The sequence below is a fragment of the Sprattus sprattus genome (genome assembly GCF_963457725.1).
Source record: "Sprattus sprattus genome assembly, chromosome: 2".
NCBI lineage: Eukaryota > Metazoa > Chordata > Actinopteri > Clupeiformes > Clupeidae > Sprattus > Sprattus sprattus.
Window position 1 is genome coordinate 47,576,646 of NC_137921.1, and position 22,713 is coordinate 47,599,358.

Below are 22,713 nucleotides of genomic sequence, written 5' to 3' on the forward strand. Positions count from 1 at the left end.
GGGAGGATTGCAAAAACCCTGACTCTAGGTTGCAGACACTCCGTCTATGTAGATAGTGTGGCAACGCTGACTAGCTATGCAAGAGTGTTGTTGCTATGCAGGAGTTCCTGATCCAAAAAATCCAGCCCTTCGATCTCCAGAGGTTCCCCATTTCGGTGCCCATGCTACAAAAATCAACAGACTTAAGGCACTTTCAGAACTTACAGCACTGCCTGACGATTGAGAAAGGACTGCTAGTGTGCATTCCCCATGGCCAGAGACCACTCCATTGGTTGTCTGGACTTATCACATTGATGTGGAGGCCACAGCAGTGCTAGGACCACATAAAATACCCTGCAGTATGTAGTTTACTGGCCATTTTTGATCAAAGACATAACAGGTAAAGCAAGGGATGTTTGGTCTTCTGCCAGTTCTGTCCATCTCAGCCACTGAACAGACCCCAACTACAAGTCACATGGTAAACTAGGATCACTTGGTCCCTTGGTGTAACCTCCAAATGGACTGGATCAGTCCCATAACTAAGTTCTTGCAAGATAACAAATACTTCCTCACTAAGTTATTTCACCAAGTGGGTTGAGTGTCTACAGGCACCAAATGACAACTGCCCAAAAGGCAAATGACAAAAGGCAAAAGCTTGTCTGTTTTTGCTGTAACATTCACTGAAGCCATCTGCTGTCAAGCAATGATCTCCTATTGTTTTCATTAACCTGGTTGTCTCATGAGTGTCATAGACTTGTAATACTTGTAGTACAAAAGTGTTAGAACTAGATTATTCCATCAATTTTAGTGGTTTAATTACAAAATCATGATTTCATGAGAACCCTAATTTGATAACCCTGTTACACCTACAACTCAACAAACTAGACAATTGTTCACACCAAACCACAAAACAAACATAGACTCAAGAGACTAACAAAAACTAACCAACCACACCTAACCATCACATACCATTGCACACACACAGCAACCTTACAGCACAATACTATCCTCACATGTCACATCTAAACAGCGTAACACAGAACTGCTGAAAAAAATCATTGACATCTATCTTCATAACAATTTACTCATAACACTTTCAGTAACTTCTGAATTGTTTTATACCTGTACTTTGGTCGTACCATCTAACACTGTGAAATGAACTATCTCCCAATATATATCAATGTTAAAATGTGTTAATGGCTGGTCAGATATAAATACATAAATCTCTTGCATTTCATATAGGGAACTGGTGACCAAAAAGCATAACACACTACCACCCATGCAAGCCAACACAACACCAAACTACCACATCTACTACCCACAAACCCACACTGCCCTCAGCAAGACCTGGACACTCAGTGACTACACTAGCATTACAGCATCCTCCTCACCACTGCCAAACCATGAGGCAAGCTTCCTTCTCTTTCACACACACACACACACACACACACACACACACACACACACACACACACACACACACACAGACACACACGCACACAGACACACACACGCACATATACACACATGCACAGAGTGGGAATAAATTAAGATAAACAGTGTAATTCTTTTTCCTAAAAACACACACACGTTGGGGTCGGAACTGGGAGAGCAGGCCAGCGTCGAGGAGGCGGAAAAAGGACCTCATAAAGGAGGCTATTAAATCTTCTCTTGCTGGTCCTGGAACTTGTGGGTCCCCAGGGTGAGCTCAGACCAGGAGCCCAAAGACGGCAGGAATTTTTATAATGTTAAGTAATACCACGGCAACACTGTGTCACCAGCTTTAACAGCCTGGCTGACCGCAGAGGTGCTTCAGAGCATAAAGATGATTGAGAGGGCAGGGAAGCGCCAGAGACAGCTCTGCTACCTCAGGTTCACTCAGGAACACGGGACGCACACACACAGATGTACACATTTACACAAATGCTTTTACACACACACACACACACACACACACACACACACACACACACACACACAGATAGGCAGATATATTCACACGTACTTATACACATACACACACACACACACTTTTGCTCTCTCACTTTGTCTTACTTCATATTGAGGTGTGGAACTGAACACCAGGAACATATGAGTGGCCAATATGAGAGCTGTTGCATAGAAAAAGATGCAAAAGATACAGCAAACGCCTTGTTGCTCTTAGAGGTTCAGTGCAGGTATTGAAAGGGGAACCACAGATGATCCTGTGTGTTTGTGAAAATACCCATGTGTGCTTCATTTTAGTTTGAGACTGCAAATATGGAGTAAGAGGCCAAGGCCAATTGTAGTCTTTCTTCCATAGACATAGTAAAGCATTTTGAACATTAAACTACGCCTCAGAGATATCTGTCTATTCTGTCAGAGGCACACTACCCAGAAGGGTCCTCGTAGCTCCATTCTGCCAAGGATCTGAGGATCTACCATTGGCCTGAATCTCACACATCTCGCATCTGTGTTTACCCCTAACTGGGGGATTAACCTGGTTACAGAGTAGAGGGGGGAGGTGTGGCTAGGGTGGGGAAAGGGGTGTGTGTGTCTGTTTGGGGGGGGGGGGGGCAAATTACGAGATCTAGATGGAAAAGGTATGGGTGCAGTGTCACATAAGATTTGTCAGATTACAGCTAAACAGACAGTACCCCACAATCCCAGAATCTCACATTTGAGTTTATCTTCAAAGTCCTCAGATGAAACCCTATAGAACCTCTTTCTTCTTTGTAATTTAGTAGGTGTTGGAGCGTATCCATGGAGCCTCCTTGCTCTCTTTCTCTTTCTGGTTGTGTAGGTTTTCTATCCTAGGCTAGTTCAGCGATCAAATTAGTCTTGTAGGCCTTGGCTTCCATAAGAAGTACATATTAAATCCTGGCGGTTGTGGCCACGGTCAATGTGCTCATTACTCTGAGCAATTTCCTCCCCAATACATTTTTACAGCCTGGAATACATTAACACTGCATTAGTGCCCGCTGTTTGGCTGGCACCAAACTGCCAGGCTAATGACCCGCTCTGGAGTCCAAACAACAGCTGAGTTGTTCTGACATATAAACACATTGCTCTTGGATTAATAAAGCCTTGCATGAGGCTCAGCATCGCTGAGCTATGTGTCACCAACGAGTTGAGCAAAGCCGTGTAACAAACTCACAGAGGCAGGATGTTTTTTTTCTCCCCTTGCCATGGAAGGAAAAGGCTCTTCATACCATCTGGTAATGGCTAAAGCCTGTACACAGAACCTTTTGAGATGTGGTAAAAGCCACAGGTTTTATCAGACACTTACATACAAGCAATCGATTGTATTGGTTTTGGTTTGTTTTAAAACCATCATCATCATAGGATGATTTGCTTTGAAGGTTCTCCTAGGGGTTGCAGAATGCACCCACTCTTCTCAGAGTTTATTGTCAGTGGTATGGGCGGGGGGCTGGGGGGGTCTAGGGCACTAACTATGCACAAAAAAGATGTGTCCTACTTTTCTCCACTCCTGGAGAGCTCCAGGGCACCTCCTTGTGTTTTTCCAACCTGTGACAGGGGGATGAATTATAGCCCCCTGTGAGGACGGGGAGGGGGGTGCGGATTTGAGAATCGAAGGTCTTAGTAACAGCCAAATGGGGAGCACGGTTGACTGGGGTCTCCCTCACCCCTTCCACCCAACCCATTCACGCTCCAACTCTCCATTCCTCACGAAAAATAAAAGCAGCATATAAATCTGTCTGGCCCTCATGGTGGGAGACCGGGAGCTAATTAGGAGTTTGTGTACGATTCTCTGGGGTGTCATAATCCCGCCTATTTTACAGTCAACAACTCAGACGCGCTCAGCAGCCTGACCCCGTCTCCTGTCTCCTGTCTCATCGCCTCCGCCCTCCACCAATCCATCAAGCTAATGCGCGCTTCTCTGCCTAATACATGTGGCTCCGTCTGAGGGCAAGGGCATTAAAGCCAGCCCTGATTCGCTAATCCAAACACAATGAAACCCATACATGCTCACTGGAGAGCGTCTGCAAGGCGAAAATAATACCAAGTCAAAAATGTATCACGCCACTGCAACAGCCGTTGCGTGTTGTTGTTGTTTTGATTATTGCACACCACAGTTGCACGGAGCGAGTGCTTCTCACTCGCAGACTTCTCACGGTTCCACCCAGTATGGTGGCGCTGCTGTGGGTGGCTGTATGAGGGGATCGTAAGTCATGCTAATGGGGGACTAGATGACAGGCAGCTGGCCGGGTTGGAGGGGGTTGGGGGGGGTCTGCTCACCACATGCTCCCGGAGGAATCCCTCTCCCCAAAGGCGCTGTAAGAGCCGTCCTGCCGCTTGTAGGTCAGCTGCCTCTGGTAACCTGTGGGAAGAAAAAGCCAGGAGTCAGGCTTGCAGTACCGGTCATCATCATGGGGCCCACTTTTATACTGGTACTGGTGAACTGGTATACTCGGCAAGTGATGACCATATCTATGTGTGTGTGTGTGTATGTGTGTGTGTGTGTGTGTGTGTGTGTGTGTGTGTGTGTGTGTGTGTGTGTGTGTGTGTGTGTGTGTGTGTGTGTGTGTGTGTGTGTGTGTGTGTGTGTGTGTGTGTGTGTGTGTGTGTGTGTGTGTGTGTGTGTGTGTTGCTTCTGTGTCTCGCAGATGGTAGTGGGTGTTTGCATGGACATCTCTCTGCCTTTTTTCAGTAACACAGTGTGTATGCCTGTACCTTGCATCTGGTAACAGAACACGTGGATGTAGATGTGGGTACCTTGTAGCAGGTAATCAGTGGCTTCGGCCTCCACTTCTGGGCTCAGCTGTCGGGTCTTCTGCAGGTACCTCAGCACAAACACATTGGGGGCAAAGTGGATCATGTTCTGCTCTCCACAGCCAAAGGGCAGCCGCAGCAGGCGGTCCAGGTTGTTCAGTGTGGGACCCATCACATCTCCTACAGCACACAGTTGAAGACAATAACAACAGCCATTACATGGAAGAGAGCCCTTATTGTTCAGTTTAACTGTGCTCTGTAGACAAAGAGCTTTACAGATACCCTTCACGTCCCTGGCTATGCTTCTATCTAAAGCTTCCGGTGATGCTAAATTAAAGGTATAAAGTTAGACAGAAACTCAGTTGAAGAGTCCAGAGTCCATCTCAGTGTAAGGCTTTATTTTAAGTTCCCATTTGAGACAGCTCATTCTTCACTTCTGTCTTCAGTCAAGAGATCTCATGGGTTCATTGAAGAGGAGCTCTGTGGCCAATCATGTGTTGACCAAAAGAGCTTCTCAGGACCATAGAATCATCTCCCTTAGTTAGATATGCAGAACATTTTTAAGAAGTGACGGGATGAGGGATGGAGCTAAAAGCAGTAAGTACTTGTGTGCTTGACTTTATTCAGATAAACAACCCTTCTAGACCAGGAGAGGGGTTTGGCACACAAGTAATACAACAAAACACTAATCATTTCCCGAGGGATCCAAATGTTATATCTACCATAAACCATTTCTGGACATAGTGCAATACAGTTATTTTCAGAAGTATAACACATTTCTCAGGGACGAATGCGCACACAGATGGGAAAGCCACAGTGGCCGCCACTGTGTCCCCGGGAAGGAAACTCTCCCCTCACCCATCACGCAAAAAAATGCAGACAAAATCACCCCCAGTCTACCCATTAAGGAAACTTTCTCCTCACAAATCACAAATAACTATGGCCCAGTGAGAGTTTTAAACATGTGCATGAGACAATGTAGACTCTTAAAACAGATTCTTTTTATTAGTCACCGAGGAGGACCCTTTTCTAGTAATTTGAGTGAGAAAGTATTTTGGATGTGGAAATTGTAACAAAGAGTATAATGAAAACTGATTCCTTCTTTATCACTAAAAAGCTTAAAGCTTAAAGTATGTTAACAGTTCTTCAATCAGACTAGGCCAGCATAGGTTTCCCCCATATTGAATGTGCTGTACACAGACAAAATAAGGGATTCCCACCTCCTAGAAAGTTTCTCAGTAGATCTATGCATTCTAAATGCATTAACATTTGGCATTGTTTATTTGTTTAAAACACGGCTAGCTCAAAGAAGTACTCAAAGAAAGTTTGGCTTTGAAAGGTCTTGCATAGAGCCCTTAGTGTAAGCAAGGCACCCTCAAATGTGCCCCTTTGAAAGGAAAGCCGTTTTAAGTGGCTGGGAGTGTGAGGGGGCTCTTTCCTTACCAATCATGGAGGCTGTGGCTCGCTCTGACCCTGCCACCACATTGTGCGGGACGCCCAGAGTGAAGGCCTCGTTGTGGTTCTCGTCCGATTCCTCCTTTCGCCAAATCTTAAACTCGCCGACGGAGCCCCAGCCCGTGGAGAAGCCAATGTGCCGAATCTGGCCCGAGAGCGGCCCAGGCCACTGCACAATGATGGACTCGTTGGAGGGCTGAGAGCCATGGCCAACCTAGCGGAGAAGACCAGATCACGGAGATCTCAATCACAAAGATCACAGGGATCCCAGGTCACAGAGATCACAGGGTACAAGGATCACAGGTCACAGAGATCACAGATCTGAGAGATCATGGAGGCTCAGAATGAAAACATGGCAACAGTACAGTGGAGCGTGGGGGTGTGGGAGTGTTTCGGAATGCTTAACCCCTCTCTCCCAAATTCCCCAGAAACAGCTGCCTGCCATCCCTCCTTTCTTTTGTTCACACATCCACCCGCTCCTCCCTTCATTCCCTTCATATTTCCTCCTTTCAGTCACTTTTTCCAGTCCTCCATTTGCTCTCATTCCATTGACCTGACTCGACCAAACAGGTGAAGGCAATATGTCTGACAACACAAACCAGCTTACAGTTTGGCTCCAGACAAACTTGTTTCTAGCTGGCAGAAAAGGGCTTTCACCTCCTATTACCCCATCCTCAAGCAGGCAAAAGGATGTGACTCCTACTTTTTCACCAGCCTATTATTATGGTGCTTTTATTTTCATTTCAAGTGTTTGTACAAGGAGTTCCTCCTCCATATATCCTTGACAGCTTTGGTGGAGTAGCTGCTGTTTCAGCTAAGCAGATCTAAGCTGAGTGTGCCAGGAAAGGCCCTCTTCACAATGCCTTCCAGATTTCCCCCTTCGGATACACCCTGGCAAAACAAGTAAGCAATTAGTGCATGCCATGTCAGAAATATGCATTCCCTCACTCAAAGGAAATGAAGTAATCATGATCACACTTTAATTCAATTACGACGCCTGGGAAACCAATTAAATTCCACTTAAAAAGGAATATTGTCATTTACAAGGAGTGGGGCTCCATAAAAAAACGAAACGATTGCCAGAAGTTGGCAAACATATACCTCACTCACCTTATACCTACATACGTACACCCCCAACTGCTGTTCCAAATGAACACATACTCTGCTTGATATTTACTGGAATTCCTGGCTGAATTAAATTCAACTCATTACCACATTGGTTGCAGGAGCATGTAAAACGGAACATGGCCCAACAAACACAGGAACCAGGTCAGTGAGTTAATAAAACTCCCTGCGAGGCCTAATTAAAAGCGTCCTGCTCCCAGTGTGCTCTGCGCCAGGTAAAGGCTCCCTGTGGGACTCGGGACCTCAGGATTTACCCCCTCGTCTTGGTGATGGCCCCCAGGCACGCCGCGCAACAAGCCACGGATCACCGCCCGTGGCCACACTGACATCAGCCCGCTTTCGCGTGACCTCACGGGTGTGCCACCGGGAGAGAGAGAGAGAGGGAGTAGGGTGCCAGAGAAACGCAGGCCGCTAATCATCTCAACCGTGGACAACACAGAGTTCCGTTTCCCTGGCAATGGTTCATGAGCACAGTCATAAGCCTGTTAACGTGGCGCCTGTCCACTTGCTCTTGAGACGTATACACAGCAGGGCTGCCATGATAAATCACAGATAGCCTACTCTGTTCCATTCAGGTTTTTTTCTCTGTCAGTGTTCTCTAAATAAAGTCCATACGGCAAGTCTTTGAGGAATGGGAGAGCTTTAATTTAGTTTAGCCCTCCTGACTACTCTTATCCACTACTACTGAAACGGTAGGCTATGGCAGCATACCCAGGCCCCATTGATTACATTCAGGTTCATCCTAGAACAATGAGAAGAAAAAACAGATGCTCACATACTGATCTTAAGCTTCAATATAACTTATTGGCTAGACCTTTTAGCCCTCCTCATCTGCACAATGGAGACCCAGAGCTTAAAGTGAAGTCCATGAGGGTGGATCTTGAACTGCCTTTTCTTCTTTTTAAGCTCTTGCTCTGGGACCAGGACTTGCACCTAGCAGTGTCGTACCTGAACAACCCCGCCCTTCCAGCTGATCCAGAAGCTGCGGTACTCGTCCCAGGAGAGGATGCCTGGCGTGGGGGCACTGGCCACCGGCTCTCCCATCTTCCCCAGAGAGATCCAGGAGCGCGTGTTCTGCCTGCCCCCCAGCACGATCTCCAGCATCTCAGCGCTGTCGTGCGGGCTGGCTGAGAGGGCGATGTGGGCGTCATTGTGTGTCTTCACTGCCACCTCGAAGTGTGTGACGCGCGCTGGCCGTTTGACATACTGGTACTCGTATTTGTTGGGTGTGGAGATGTGGATTCGCTCTGACGAATGGGAGTGTGGTTAGTTCAACAAAGCCTCAATAAGACACAATGTTAGCACTGTAACAGTGGCAACACGACCCAAGACATCTGTGTGAGCAGTTGTGCTGTACCACTATTTATTTATGGATTACAAATCAAGCTGTGCAAATGTCTTTTAAATGGGACAAATATGCTTCTGTGGTTTCAGTGCGAGAAAATCTGAGGTAGACATTCTAGATGCTGAGTGTATTGTGGGAAGTACATTTTATGGTGTGATGGACAGAGAGCAGAGATGAGAGAGTGAGTCTGAGCAGAACTAACCATTGGGGCAAAAGAAGACGCTGTAGGTGTACTCTCTGGGTAGACCCTCAGGCTGAAAGAGAGGTAGACACACACATTAAATAAGATGAAGAAACTGACTGGAGATCTAAACAACAGCAAATTGTCACAGCTCTGCTGTTTAAGGATCAGATGGGTTTCCCACCTCCACTAGCACACTGCGGCGCACGTAGTCGCTCCCCGCCTGAGCTCGCCTGTCGTCCAGCTCCTCTGTGTTGCGGCCCATTTTAGGGGACTGGAGTCCATCATGGCAGCACCCTGGTTCATTGTAGGCCACTGCACGAGCTGTCACACCAAACGCAGAGAACCGTCACCTCCCTGTGTATGTGTATATGTGTGTGGGGTGGGGGTGTGTGTCTGTGTGTGTGTGTGTGTGTGCGTGTGTGTCGGCAACTATTGATGCACAAGTTGTTTTGTTTGTCTGTCAAATGTAATATAATAGACAGTGGAACACACTGTATTGTGAATGTTAAGTGAAATGATCAAAACAAGTTGTGTCGGCAAAAGCTTGTGTTATGGGTTCCATGCCGACAAGGACTCATCGGCAAATGATCACAGGCTTTCAAGAATGTTTCCGCGCAACTTCAAAAGAAGGGACAAATTGACTGTGACACAGTTTAACATGACAGAGGGGAAAAGAACAACGCCTCCCCCCCAGTTATCTGTCGCCCCAGGGGGCCACGGAACACACACACACACACACACACACACACACACACACACACATCCACAACTGTGCACATATGTGTAAGCCGATTAAGGCTACAAAACAAGTATTCCGCAATATCTTCCCCTTCTCTAAAAGGTGAGGGTAAGAAACATACCATACAAAGATACAGTATACAGTACACTTTCTCACAAACACACATACAGACACACACATACAGATACAGAGTGTTCTCTCAGTTGTGTGTGTGCCAAACCAGCTCATTGTGTGTGTGTAGTGAAAGGGAAGGAGGGGGGGGGGGGGGGGGGCAGCAGGGTCAGAGGCAAGGCGCAAGGGGCCCATTGGCCGGCAGTGACCCATAAACTCATCAAAGTGCCACTGGGAGTCATAGAATGCTCCCTCCCAAAACACGCACACACCTCTTCCCCCACCTCTGTCCAGAGAGTGTGTCTCTCAGGAGGTCCCTTCCCTTACAGTGTGAAGCCCCCTCACCCCACCCCTCACCCCCAGCACACACATGTTAGCCTCATCAGTGGGTGCTCTCCTATTCTATATGAAGTTTTTGTCCTTCATGGTGGTGTCGGACATGTACATTCACTATCAGTGGGAATGGACAGGAGGTTGGCAAATAAAATGTCAGAATAAATGTGTCTTGACACACTCAAAGGGCTAAAAAAACCTTTTTTAGATGGGCAAACTTTCAAATGTATGAAAAAGCAGCTTTTTGCATAGCACCTGAAATAGAATCTGTGTCAAGTGTAATTTGCAAGAAGTTTCAAACAGGGTTTAAGAAGAAGAGTGTTAATACTTTATGAGCTACTTTCTAAGAAGCATTTACGCGTGTGTGTGTGTGTGTGTGTGTGTGTGTGCGCATGTGTGTGTGTGTGTGTGTGTGTGTGTGTGTTTGTGTGTGTGTGTGTGTGTGTGTGTGTATGTGTGTCGACTGGGATTGCGCCTGTATGTTTATATTCTGTCAGATGTCGTGACTGCACAGATGATCTAACCTGTGATGTTGGCTGCACCCAGCTCGGCAAATGACAGCACAATAAAGGTGGGCGTGGCCTCCCCAGGGGCCACACACTTCTTCCTGGTAAGGTGATGCTTGCCAGGATGCCCCACAAAGCGGATGCCCTTGGGCACAGACACTTTGACATGGACCTGCAGAGGGACAAGACAAACCAAACCAGAGCCCCGTGAAGGCATACTCCATTAATCTGCTTCTCCTGACATGAACAAAATTGCGTCATATATTTCTCTCTATCTCTTTTATTTCTCTCCCTCTCTCTCTGCTCCTCTCTTCCCCTCTCTTCTCTCCATCAACCCCAATCCCCTTTACTCCCAATCCGTGTTCTCTTTTTTTTTTTCCCTTCATGTAGCGTGACTTCCTGAGTACTCTTAAAGGATTTGGAGGAATTCTGAGGCGCATTGCAAATTTTCCATGCCTCCCTGACTCACGGCTCTCCGGCTCCCTGAAGGATTACGGATCACTCCCACCTCGCCGTCCCGGTTTGCAGCTAGCATTTGGTAATGCGGGCGGATCGCTTCACAGCTCGGGCGTCCACACGCCACATGTCATAAATAACTCCGCCGTGCCTAACCCCCCTCCACCCCCCTTCACCCCACCACCCTTGCACCAGCTCCCCCTCCACCCCTAACAAAAACGTGTTTTCCACCAACATGAAAGCAGGGGGCTCCGCACTCACTCTTGCGTCATGGGGGCTAACACGGTTATGGCAGCTGCGCACACACGCAAGGATGCTCGCTAGCACGCACGCAAGCACACAGACAGGCAGGCAGGCAGGGAGGCAGACATGCAAGGCGCTCCTTTGGGGAGGGAGTGGATCCTTCACTGTGAGATTTGGGGAGTCACGATCACGCTCAGACACGGCATTAGCAGACGGACCTGATTGAAACAAGGCGGGGGATGACACCCACTCAAAGTCCTCTGACAGTACCCTTGCGGTCGTCCCTGCCCTGCTCTCACTGCAGCGGCACACAGCTCAGCCTCCCACAGCCCAGCATGTGTCGTCCATTTGTGTGGAACTTCAGCACTCCAAAGAAACATGTGGGTGGCTGGAGAAGGCTCTTTTTGAGTATCAGAGCAGTTATTTGTAAGTGACTAAAGGTTACTTTTGTAAATACACACCTGTCCATAAGGACAAGGTGTGGCAACTAAATAGCCTATTAACTGTAAAGGAGGGTATCTTCTGCTATAACAAGGATATAGTTTCGATTAATTTAGTTTCAAAACAATTCAATAGCACCAGATAGTCATACGTTGCAAGAAAGCAATGTATTAGTTCACATTATTGGCATCCAATGAGACAAAATATAAAAAATGGGAAGAATGATTGTTACACAGTTTGCTATCATTAATTATTGGTTATTTCAAGAATTAGCTAAATAAGGTACATGCATTTGCAAAACACCCCTGTCCTCTTATTTGCTCTCACCTCTGCACAGGTAGGTAAGTAGTTGTAGACAGTGAGGGGCACTTTGGTCTGCTCCCCACGGATGATGCTGTAAGGCAGAGTGAAATCCACAAAGAAGGGCTTAAACGTACGCAGCTCTGCCCTGGGCGCCATGCCCAGCCCCTTCTCCTCCGACAGACCAATCGCCTCTGTCACCCAGGTAGTGATGGAATCCGGGACGACTAATTGGAGCTCTGCTTCCCCTGTGACATCACTGGTAGACAGCAAGTAAAAGTTATTCTGTCATGCCCGATCCCCTTTAAGTAAACACCAAAAACTGCACATTCATCCAGAACACTAAAAGAATTTCTTTCAAACTGGCCTATAAACCTACAAGAATCAATCACTGAACATCTTGTTGCACTTTTGGAAACAAAAGTTTGTTTAAGCATTCATCCAATTAATGTACACAAGACCCCAGTACCTGACATTGAGGCAGTGCCACACCCACGTCTCAGGGAAGAACGTTCGCCTGCGTTTCTCTGCTCTGCAACCAATCAAAAGTCAGTCAAAACTGTAAACATCTTCATGTGTCTGCCCTTACGTGTGTGTGTGTGTGTGTGTGTGTGTGTGTGTGTGTGTGTGTGTGTGTGTGTGTGTGTGTGTGTGTGTGAGTGTGAGTGTGAGTGTGAGTGTGAGTGTGTGTGTGTGTGTGTGTGTGTGTGTGTGTCTGTGTGTGTGTGAGTGTGTGTGTCTGTGTGTGTGTGTGTGTGTGTTTGTGTGTGTGTGTCTGTGTGTCTGTGTGTGTGTGTGTCTGTGTGTGTGCGTGTGTGTCTATGCAAGCATCTGTGTGTACCTGGGCCCTGGTCGGGCATGCAAGGCTGCTTGTGTGGAGGTGTGGGGCTGGAACGCTGGGACTGCCTCATCTGTGTACATTCCCTCACTCTGCCTGTGGTTCAGTTGCACCAGGTCTGTCATCACAACCAGCCCGGTCTCCTGAAAACACACACACACACACACACACACACACACACACACACACACACACACACATACAGAGACACAGACACACACACACACACATATATACACACAAACACAGACATATACACAGACAAACACATGCACACAAACACACACACACACACACACACAACAAGAGAGAAGTGTGAGTAAGTGAGACAGACAGGCATACAGATGCACAGAGAGACATTGACAGAGACAGATATATAATCAGTACTGACAGACAAAGGAATCCAATGCAGGTTGCACTGGGGTGTGGTGTAGCTGGTGTTGTGTCTGGGCGTGATATACAGCTGTTGGCACTGATTGGGGGTGACACAGCTGGTTCTGTGTTTGGACGAGGTGTGGATCGCTTTGCGTCTAGACGTGGTTGTCTTCGTCTCTGGGTGTAACTTAACTGAGACTGGGAATGTAATATGATTGCTTCTATAACTGGTTGTGGCATTGCTGGCTATGTCTAAGGGTGTCTGAGACCATGGATTAGCTCTTGGTGGTCCTGTGTGTGTTTTCGGAGTGGCTGGGTCTGTGCTGGTGTTGTTTGTGCTGCTCCTTCTGTGTTTCTGAAAATGTTTGTGGCTGAGTGTGAAGAACTGATATTGTGCTCACCGTGAAAGCGAAGCGAGCATCTTTAGTGATGTCCCAGTGCCATGGAAACACTGATGACCGTCGTCGTCGTGACGATAGGCCTGGCCACCAAAAATGCCCATCATCTTTAGGTACCCCAAAAGCATCTGACACATCAAAGTCTGCCAGCTCTTTAAACACCTGCATTATCAAACACACACACACACACACACCGAAACAACAAACATTTGTTAATCTATCAGGAATAGAAATCTGCAGAAGGAATGGAGAGGTAAGCAGAGCACAGAGAGTATATGTAAGAGAATATGTAAGGCTTGGTGCCAGAATGACCTTATCAGGGCTGAGCTGGAATCCTGGTTTGAGGAGGTACATGCTTTTGTCCACAGTGGCCACACAGACACATGACCCCCGTTCACCTTTGACCTTTAAGCTGATGGGGTCACCTGGCATGGACTCATTTGAGGAAAGCGTTACGGAGACCTACAAGGGCACCACACACACACACACACAGACACACACACAAAATCACAGCATGATGACTGTGTCTTACAGCTACATTTACAATTCTGTATACAAGGGAGGTGTCCTGCTGTGGTTAAGAGGGGTAGTTAAATATCTATAGGGCTGTGGGGACCTATTCAGAGCCCCACAAAAACAATGAGCCCCAGACAAATCTCCTGGAGCTATGGCAATTCTCCCTGGAAACTCACACTGCTTGTATATGAAGTCATGGTAAACGTAAGTTATACTCTAATCCTGACATTTCTCTTAGACTTCTGTCAACAATGGGCAGTCATGGGACATTCAATGGACTATTCGTTGAGTGTAACAATATATAATAATGAGAGACAAGGAGGGAGTTGAGTGGAGAGAGAAAGAAACATGCAAGAATGAGTGTATATTTGTTACTGAGGTCCCTGGACACAGGTACAGAGAACAAGAGACAGTCAAAGACATTACAAGTGGTAGGGAGAGAGACAAAGAGCAAGGGGGATAGAAAGACCTTGTTTTCAAAGCTGGGCTGCACAGGAAGCTGAAGGCTGTCTGTGACCCCCTCGCCATTCTCCCTGACGTAGTACACCAGCAACCGGCTCAGGGGAGCCATTGCCGCGGTGACCTGGAATTGCAACGCCGTGACACAGCTGTCAATCTCAGTCTGGGGGAGGGCCTCTTCCTCCTCTGTCAACAAGAAAATACATTAACTCATAACATTTCCCTGTGCAGACAAAAAGGAACTCAAGATACGCTTAACTGTAGAGATTTTCAATAGAGTCTGTCAGGTCAATCAATATCCACATCAATAAGTACATAGTAATAATTAGTAGCAAAAATAAATAGTACATTAGATTTGTATTAGAATTATATAGAATCATCTCCTTATACAGAACATTCTGAAATGCACTTTCACACTGGATCTATACAAAACAATACAAATGCATAGTTCAAGATTACACCTGATAAAAGAATGTCTTGTTAATTGTCTTTGATTATCCTTCAGTGTTTCATCTAAATTTTCATCAGGCCTCTTGCAGCCATAGGCCTTTGTTGTGTTCATCTGTATTATAACACAACATTCTCATCTCTCTGGGGTCTACAGGGAGGCTGACCTGTTTCAGAGGGCGTCTGTGTGGTGTGGATGTTCTTGTCGAAGATGACAGCCGCCCTCCTCTGCCGGTGGGTGCTCTGGTTGGGATGCTGCAGACCTGACTGCACGATGTTGCCCCGTGAGGCCACCTCATAGTGCAAGGTGAAGTTACACCCGCATGTGGACTTCAGCTGCACTACTGTCTCCTGTCCGATCTGAGAATGCACACATACACACACACACACACACACACACACACACACACACACCGATAAGCATATGGGGAAAGAGAAACATATTTGTCAAGTAATTTCCACATACACAAGATGACAAGGGCGTACAGCCACAAGAGACACACGCAAACAAATATTCACATAAAGAGACATGGGCATATGCACAGCAGCACAGACACAGAGAAACACACAGGTTACAGACATCACACACTGGGCCATGCACACACATGCCATGCTAGTTATTGCTGGCTACTTTTAATTCTCTTGTGTTACTATGTCTTTAATCTGTCTTTAAAAACTGGCTGACAGGGCCACTGGTAAGCACCTGCAAGGGTTGGCCGGGACTCTGCAGCTGGATGTGGCACTTGCTGGGAGAGTACCAGCTGCTGATGGACAGGTAGCTGGGCAAGTACTGGTCCCCAGCAGCTCGTCCGTCTATGGACATCACTTTAGTCTGGGAGAGAGAGGCACATACGTACGCACGTGGATACAGGCCATGAGGACACATACCTATTCAATGATGCCAAAACAGTAGTCAACTTGTGATCTTTTTTCATAGTATATTGAAAATATATCACAGCTATAGGCAAACCGTAGAGAAGAGTAATGGCTAATGTGTATAATATTGCTCTCATATTTAACACCAGTTAACAACATCAACACCAAAACCAACAACAGAACTTTCATAAGAAACTTACCTCTAAGGATGATGTTTTCATTCATAACCTCAAGCACCCACACCACTTGTTCTATTTTATCCAGAATATTTAGTCCTGAAGTTCTGATTTAGCTGGCCATTAGTAACGTCATACCTGTTAACAGCTTCAAAATGTTGCCATTCACATGGCATTCACATGGCAGAGAATGTCATGTAGAAAGTAAACAGGGCCAAGAAAGAGAAAGAAATATGATATAAACGTTCTTCCATTTCAAATAGCTGATGGCTTTTATGTATTTTATCCTGTGTTATAACAAGTCTGGAGCCTTTTAGTTCAAGATAAATGTTAGTTTTAGGGATATAATGCAGTTTGTTTTAATGTGAATATCTTATTGCGGAATTAAAACACTCAATTTAGATTTCCCATTTTGGTGTATTTAGTTGTATCATAACGTTGTTATTAAACCAATCACTTTAGTCTGGGAGAGACAACTAAATGCACCAAAATGGGAAACCTAAATTGAGGCTCCAAACTTGTTATTACACACTACACAGAGTAAAATACATAAAAGCCATCAGCTATTTGAAATGGAAGAACGTTTATATCTTATTTATTTCTCCTTCTTGGCCCTGTTTACTCTCTACATGTCATTCTCTGCCTTCTATAATTCACCCATTCTACACCACTCTTTCTCACTCTTTGTGTGTGGTTTCTTCTAACTCACTCTGTCTCTCCCCAATTCCCACTTGTGTATTGACTTCCCTCTCTGTCTCTGTCTGTCTGCTACCTGCCACTGACCTCCAGCCAGACATACTGTGCTGCTGTGGGGATGGAGGGGATCTCAAAGGTGGCCTGGCCATTCTGGGAGATCAGCTCGCTGGTGAACACATTATCCTTGGGTGTGAGCTCCGCCTTCACGCGCACACGCACAGCATCGGCAGGGCTGCCATCAGGGTATGTTACTTCGATCTACACACAGACACAGACACAGACAGAGACACACACGCACACAGACACACACGCACACATACACACACACACGAACACACACACACACACACACACACACACACACACACACACACACACACAATGTACACATCTATAAACATCATGCAAATGAATATAGACCAAATGGCAATAATGTGTTCACTATGAAGAGTACTGAAAGACTAAAGATTGGTTTCATCTTTAGGTCTGTGGAGTAAATATCCTGATTGTTCTCTCTTATTTCACCATATAAATGAACTCCACACCTCCAAGCGTACACATCACTGGTGCCATAACAGAACATTTTAAACAAAGTTTGGAGAACTGTTTAGACCCATAGAGATACAATCAGTTGATAAGAATTAAATGTATCCCAAATATTCGAGACTCAGTCTGAGGTATTAACAACCAAGAATTCAGGTTTGATCTTGCAATGATGTACACCAGAGGAGGACCGATCTTGATCTTGCAATGATGTACACCCCACACCGGATGGATTCACCTCTTAATATGGAAACAAGTCCTAATATTCCAGTGCTCCAATATTCCAAGACTCTTTCACCTTGCCCTTGTATGGCAGACCAGGCTTGAACTGCTTCCGTGTGTCCTTTGAGTACTTGACATCGATCAACTGCTTGTGGACGGGGGTAGAGTCATCCAGCATGGTCTGCCGACTGCCGTCCACACTACTGATGGACACCCACATGCTCACTGTGCCCCGGAAGTGATCCGCCACATCCAGCGGCATCATCTCCTTCACACACAAGGGAAAGGTCGCTGTGCCACGTATCTGAAGAGAACAGACAGGAGGGAAACATTAAAAAAGGGACAGACAGGGAAGGGAATATTAGGATGCTGTCAGTTATATTATCAGTTATTTTATCAGTGAGGCGTGTGCATTGTAATGCCTCCATTGCCTGGTTAGACATACCCAGACAGTACAAATGCATCTAATCTGAAAAGCTACTGAATCACCTCCAGGTCTAGCAGACACCTGAATAGATTGGTTACGTGGTTAGGCGTCTCTACTAGCAGTGAGAAGTCCACCCTACTAGACTCACCTCCATGGTCTTGACCACTGGGTGGCCTACATCATGGCGGTAGTACCCAACTCCATTCACCGTCATGTTCACAATCATCTTCCCAGTCACTGGCTTCCCAAATGTGTACCTACAGGAGTGGATGCATTAATGGATGTATTAAGCATGTAATGTATGTAATCATAAAGCACCAGCAGATACAACTGTAAGCAAGTGTTCAATACAGACAATGACTGCTGTGAAAGATATGAAGCTACAATATAATCCAGGCTTGGATGACTTAATTTCTCTGATGGAATACCACACGTTTTGCACCTGAGAGAGGTAACCCACCTCCTCAAAATTAAAAACAGCCATGTTTACCAATAAAGTATATTTTCAGTGGATGGAATGTTTATACATATAGTACATTAACAGCTCATGGAGCAATTTGAGAGGTCTCTAATTACTGCAGGGAACACTGGCATTGTCTAGATACCGTATATGTGTTACTAAAAAAACTAAAATATGAGCAGTAACTATACTAATAATGTATAATACTAGAGGAGGTGCGTTGGGGCTCACCTGGCCCTGACGGTCACCTGCTCACAGACGTTAAGGTCACGGATGTACCGCGGAGGCTCCAGCACCAGTTCAAACTTGGGGATGACTGCAAGCAGAGACAGACAGGGTTATACTGTAGCACACAGTCAATCTATACATGCTACACAGTCTACAGATATCACAAGACAACACATAAGGGTTGAGGGGAAAACACAAGGACTAAATTCTCAATGATACAGCAAAGTCAGAAGGAAAAGCAAAAGCAGTACTTAGCTGAATGAAATGTCTTTCTCAACCAGCAGTAATGCTGTGCAATAATGAACATGACATGACGTGCAGTATTGACCCATGCAAATTTACTGTGTAAGTGAACGGGCTGAGTGGTTTGGGGTTGATGGGTGCTCACCATACTTCTGCACCTCAAAGGATGTGTTGTAGGTGTGACCCTGCTGTTCCACAAAGATGAGCCACTCTCCGAACACCGGCTGGTCAGACAGGGGGAAGCTCATATTCACAATGCCTGAAACAGAAATCAAGAGCACCTCCATTAATACAGTGCTCAGAATCAGTGAGGGAGGTATGTTAACATCCAGCTGTGGCACTGCCTTCCAATCTGACAAAAAAAAAGCAAACTTCTAAAGAGTTTCAAAAGAAATACCGCAGCAATGGGGCTTCAGTCCATTCCACTGGATCATCCTGGATCCCCGTGGATCCTGAAAGAATTCACCTAAAGTTACACACACATACTAGGACCACCCATAACAGACCTCAACAGGGCTGCCTATCACATCCATCCAGGTAAGAAATTAACAATCTACAAGGCGCTACAACATACCTCAAAACTGGGATAAAAAATGGTTTAAGAAATAATACTATTGTGAATTTAAGCTCTCCACTTGGTTAGTTCAGGCTGCTGCTTAATTAGTTCTGTAATGTGATATATTTGAGTTCCTATTCCACAGACAGATTTTAGAAGTCCCTGAAGGCAGTTAACCAGGGCACACAGCAACGGGGTACCCAGTGGGTGTGCACTCTTATATGTATACATCACCAGAGTTAAGTTGTTTATATAACTTTCTCACACACACACAGATGTGCACGCACAGACGTACGCACACGCACACACACACACACACACACACACACACACACACACACACACACACACACACACACACACAACACACACACATACACAGATGTGCATGCACAGACGCACACCCACATACACTCACACACACACATGTACACACACACACACACATGTACACACACACACACACACACACACACACACACACACACACATCTGCAGCATGAAGCGGTTGGTCGACAGCCTGTTATCAGAGGTGCAGAACCCTGTAATCTTCAACCTGCAGTGAGAATAAACCAAGACGGGTGGTCCCCCCCAGTTAAGGACCACTCACCACAACATACGCCTCAATCTGAGAGAGAGAGAGAGAGAGAGAGAGAGAAAAAGAGAGAGAGAGAAAAAGTGAGAGGGGGGGGGGGAGAGAGAGAGAGATGGGAGAAAGAAAGATGGCATGTATTAAACAAATGCACTACAGTGTATTATGTTTTACACTCACTTATAAAGAGACAATGAGTGTGAAATAGTAACATTAGAGAGAGTGAAACCAAGTTAAGATAAAAGTAAAACTATTTCTGATGGTCTTTAATATCTGTCTGTCTAAATCCAGAGGTAGGTAGAGTAAGCAAAGCTGTCCTCAAGTAAACAAATTGTGACTTTATAATAATTGTGACTCACGTTTAAGTAAAAGTACCCATCGAAATAATGACTTGAGTAAGACTAAAAATGTATGTCATAAAACGAGTATGAAGAAGTGAGTAACCTCGTTTGATTACATTTTGGTATATGTATTATAGACAAATGTGGGGCTATGCCCAAATGTCTAGTAAACACAACGTAACAGCCATCTGCACAGTCAATTAAATCACATTCCACATAAACCGAATTGGGGAAAAAGGAGGTCTGGAGGCTGGTGTCTAATCAGTCTTAAACCACACACTCACGAGCTTAGATGCTGACTAATGTTAGCTTCTTGCCCCATAGACTAGCCAAATAATTTAGCTTTATAACATTACCTAGTAAAACTATTACTCTTTTTGCCATGACTGGAACCAGTACCACGGTGTGCACACCCCCATGCAGCCCACTATACACCAATTTCCACTCATAGGCATTTTGGGATTGTCCTCGATAGACTTCCACTGTCAAGTGCCCTGGTTCAATATAGCTGCACCATTTACGTACGAACCAGAGGCCAATACGGCATCTAAATACATGTTTATGGAGTCAAGCAGTCAACGCCGAGGCTAGAAGCTGTGCGCGTGTGAATACAAATAATTTAACATAGAAGTAGCATATAACGGAGCATATAACGGAGTTTAAGTAAAACAAATGTAATGGTAAATGTACTCGATTAAGAGTGAAATGTATTCTGCATTACATTTACTCCCATTAGTACAATTTATTGGAGGAGAAATACTACAGTACCTGTAACGAAGTAAGCGTAGCACATCACTACCCGCCTGTTTAAATCACCTGACCAAACTCTGTTTTCAGTGACATTGTAGATGTTTTATCAATAACAGTTTGACAAGAACTGTTTTATGGCCTCCATATCCATCAGCTTAGTTTGATCTGTCTACTAATCAGCAGAAATATAATGTTTCATAGCTTGCAGGGGGGCATTTTCTTGAACATAATGACATACCTTGTCATTTGCTGGTCTCAGATCTGGAGCCATTGAGTAAACATTGATGAGCACTGGAAAAACAAAAAAGATAATAAAATGTTGAAATGTTGAAAAAAATTCCGTCATTAAAATTGAAATCAACAATCAAAGTATTTAATGAGTTGTGCACAATATGCACATAACTCACTTTGATAGGCATAATATGATAGTCCCCTGATACACACACACATGCAATTATTACTTGTGCATGTTAGATGTTGTGGATATATCATTTCATGTATATATCATTTGTGTGGATATACACATTAACACAAAGTAATTCCAGTGGATCATTTTAGTTTGTTGTGAATAACATCAAATTTACTCCAAAGTCATTCTTGATGCACAGATGATCACAACTGAAATGCTTTTGTCCTATACTGTATGTGCATCCACTCTCTTAGCATAAGTGTACATATGGTAGTAAGCATGCGCTACTCTCCAATCCATCAAAATGAAGTGTGCACATCCCAACTGCACTTAGAGTGCTATGAGCCATGATTCTTCACATCACAACATCACTGTAGTGGGTACCCAAGTCACGTGTACAAGATATGGAACAAAGTCTGTGTGTAAATTTCAGGTTATCCAGCTGGGATGTGTGTCACCACATACCTCTTTGCTGTGGCTTGTAGATAGGCTTGTCGGTTTGAATAAAGACAGCTGTCCCTTTGCTGTCCACCGTCACAGTGGTGGAGTTGTGGAAGATGTAACCCCCCTCTGTCAGGTGCCGGTTACCCCAGACCTTTAGCTGGGCCTGGCCTCGCAGTCCTGTGGGGACCTGAACAATGGAGAGGGATGGAGGGAAAACAAGAGAACAGAGCCAGAGATTGAGTACTACACCTTACAGACATAAACACAACACAGACATTGAATATCCCTACCGACAATGTGTAAACACTTCCTTACGTATTACGAGGCCATTTCAGAATGTATTTTATGCACTGAAGAATACTGCTACGTACATTCTCAGCTGTTGTATTGTGTCTAACTTGATGAGCTACAACAATAACGTTTTGTGGTGGCTGCGTACTGGGCAAAATATCCTTCAAAGACAATTACACAGGGGAAGTGTTGAATTCATAAAAGGTTCATAACCCAGTTATTTACAATGTCCCACAGAATGTCAGCAGCCCAGTGAGCCATTAAGAAGTTGAGAGGAGGGGGAAGAGGAGATGAGGAGCGCAGAGGTGACAAAGAGAGAGCTAACAACACAAAAAGATAAAATACAAAATGGAAATGCCAAAGAAATAATTAGCAGAAAACAACTCATGTCACAGGGCTGGGGTTGCACCTCTCCCTCTCTCTCTCTCTCTCTCTCTCTCTCCCTCTCTCTCTCTCTCTCTCTCTCTCTCTCTGTCTCTCTTTCTCTCTCTGGTTA

The 22,713-nt window shown here is 45.4% G+C and overlaps 1 protein-coding gene across 1 annotated transcript in view; it reads right to left on the reverse strand.

The window, feature by feature from the left end:
* Nucleotides 1-22,713, reverse strand: part of cpamd8 (C3 and PZP like alpha-2-macroglobulin domain containing 8) — a 47,564-nt gene that overhangs the window by 20,588 nt on the left and 4,263 nt on the right. Inside the window, exons 4-27 of the mRNA XM_080860756.1 lie at nt 21,948-22,113; nt 21,312-21,364; nt 20,001-20,018; nt 19,232-19,286; nt 18,980-19,093; nt 18,595-18,679; nt 18,052-18,160; nt 17,553-17,780; nt 16,799-16,969; nt 15,667-15,795; nt 15,131-15,323; nt 14,527-14,702; nt 13,854-14,003; nt 13,545-13,703; nt 12,772-12,911; nt 12,400-12,462; nt 11,958-12,189; nt 10,509-10,662; nt 8,983-9,122; nt 8,820-8,871; nt 8,221-8,519; nt 6,136-6,361; nt 4,696-4,872; nt 4,219-4,300 (exon numbers count right to left, since the gene is read on the reverse strand). Of these exons, the coding sequence (XP_080716882.1) occupies nt 4,219-4,300; nt 4,696-4,872; nt 6,136-6,361; nt 8,221-8,519; nt 8,820-8,871; nt 8,983-9,122; nt 10,509-10,662; nt 11,958-12,189; nt 12,400-12,462; nt 12,772-12,911; nt 13,545-13,703; nt 13,854-14,003; nt 14,527-14,702; nt 15,131-15,323; nt 15,667-15,795; nt 16,799-16,969; nt 17,553-17,780; nt 18,052-18,160; nt 18,595-18,679; nt 18,980-19,093; nt 19,232-19,286; nt 20,001-20,018; nt 21,312-21,364; nt 21,948-22,113 (3,371 nt within the window). The remainder of the gene's footprint in view (nt 1-4,218; nt 4,301-4,695; nt 4,873-6,135; nt 6,362-8,220; nt 8,520-8,819; nt 8,872-8,982; nt 9,123-10,508; nt 10,663-11,957; nt 12,190-12,399; nt 12,463-12,771; nt 12,912-13,544; nt 13,704-13,853; nt 14,004-14,526; nt 14,703-15,130; nt 15,324-15,666; nt 15,796-16,798; nt 16,970-17,552; nt 17,781-18,051; nt 18,161-18,594; nt 18,680-18,979; nt 19,094-19,231; nt 19,287-20,000; nt 20,019-21,311; nt 21,365-21,947; nt 22,114-22,713) is intronic.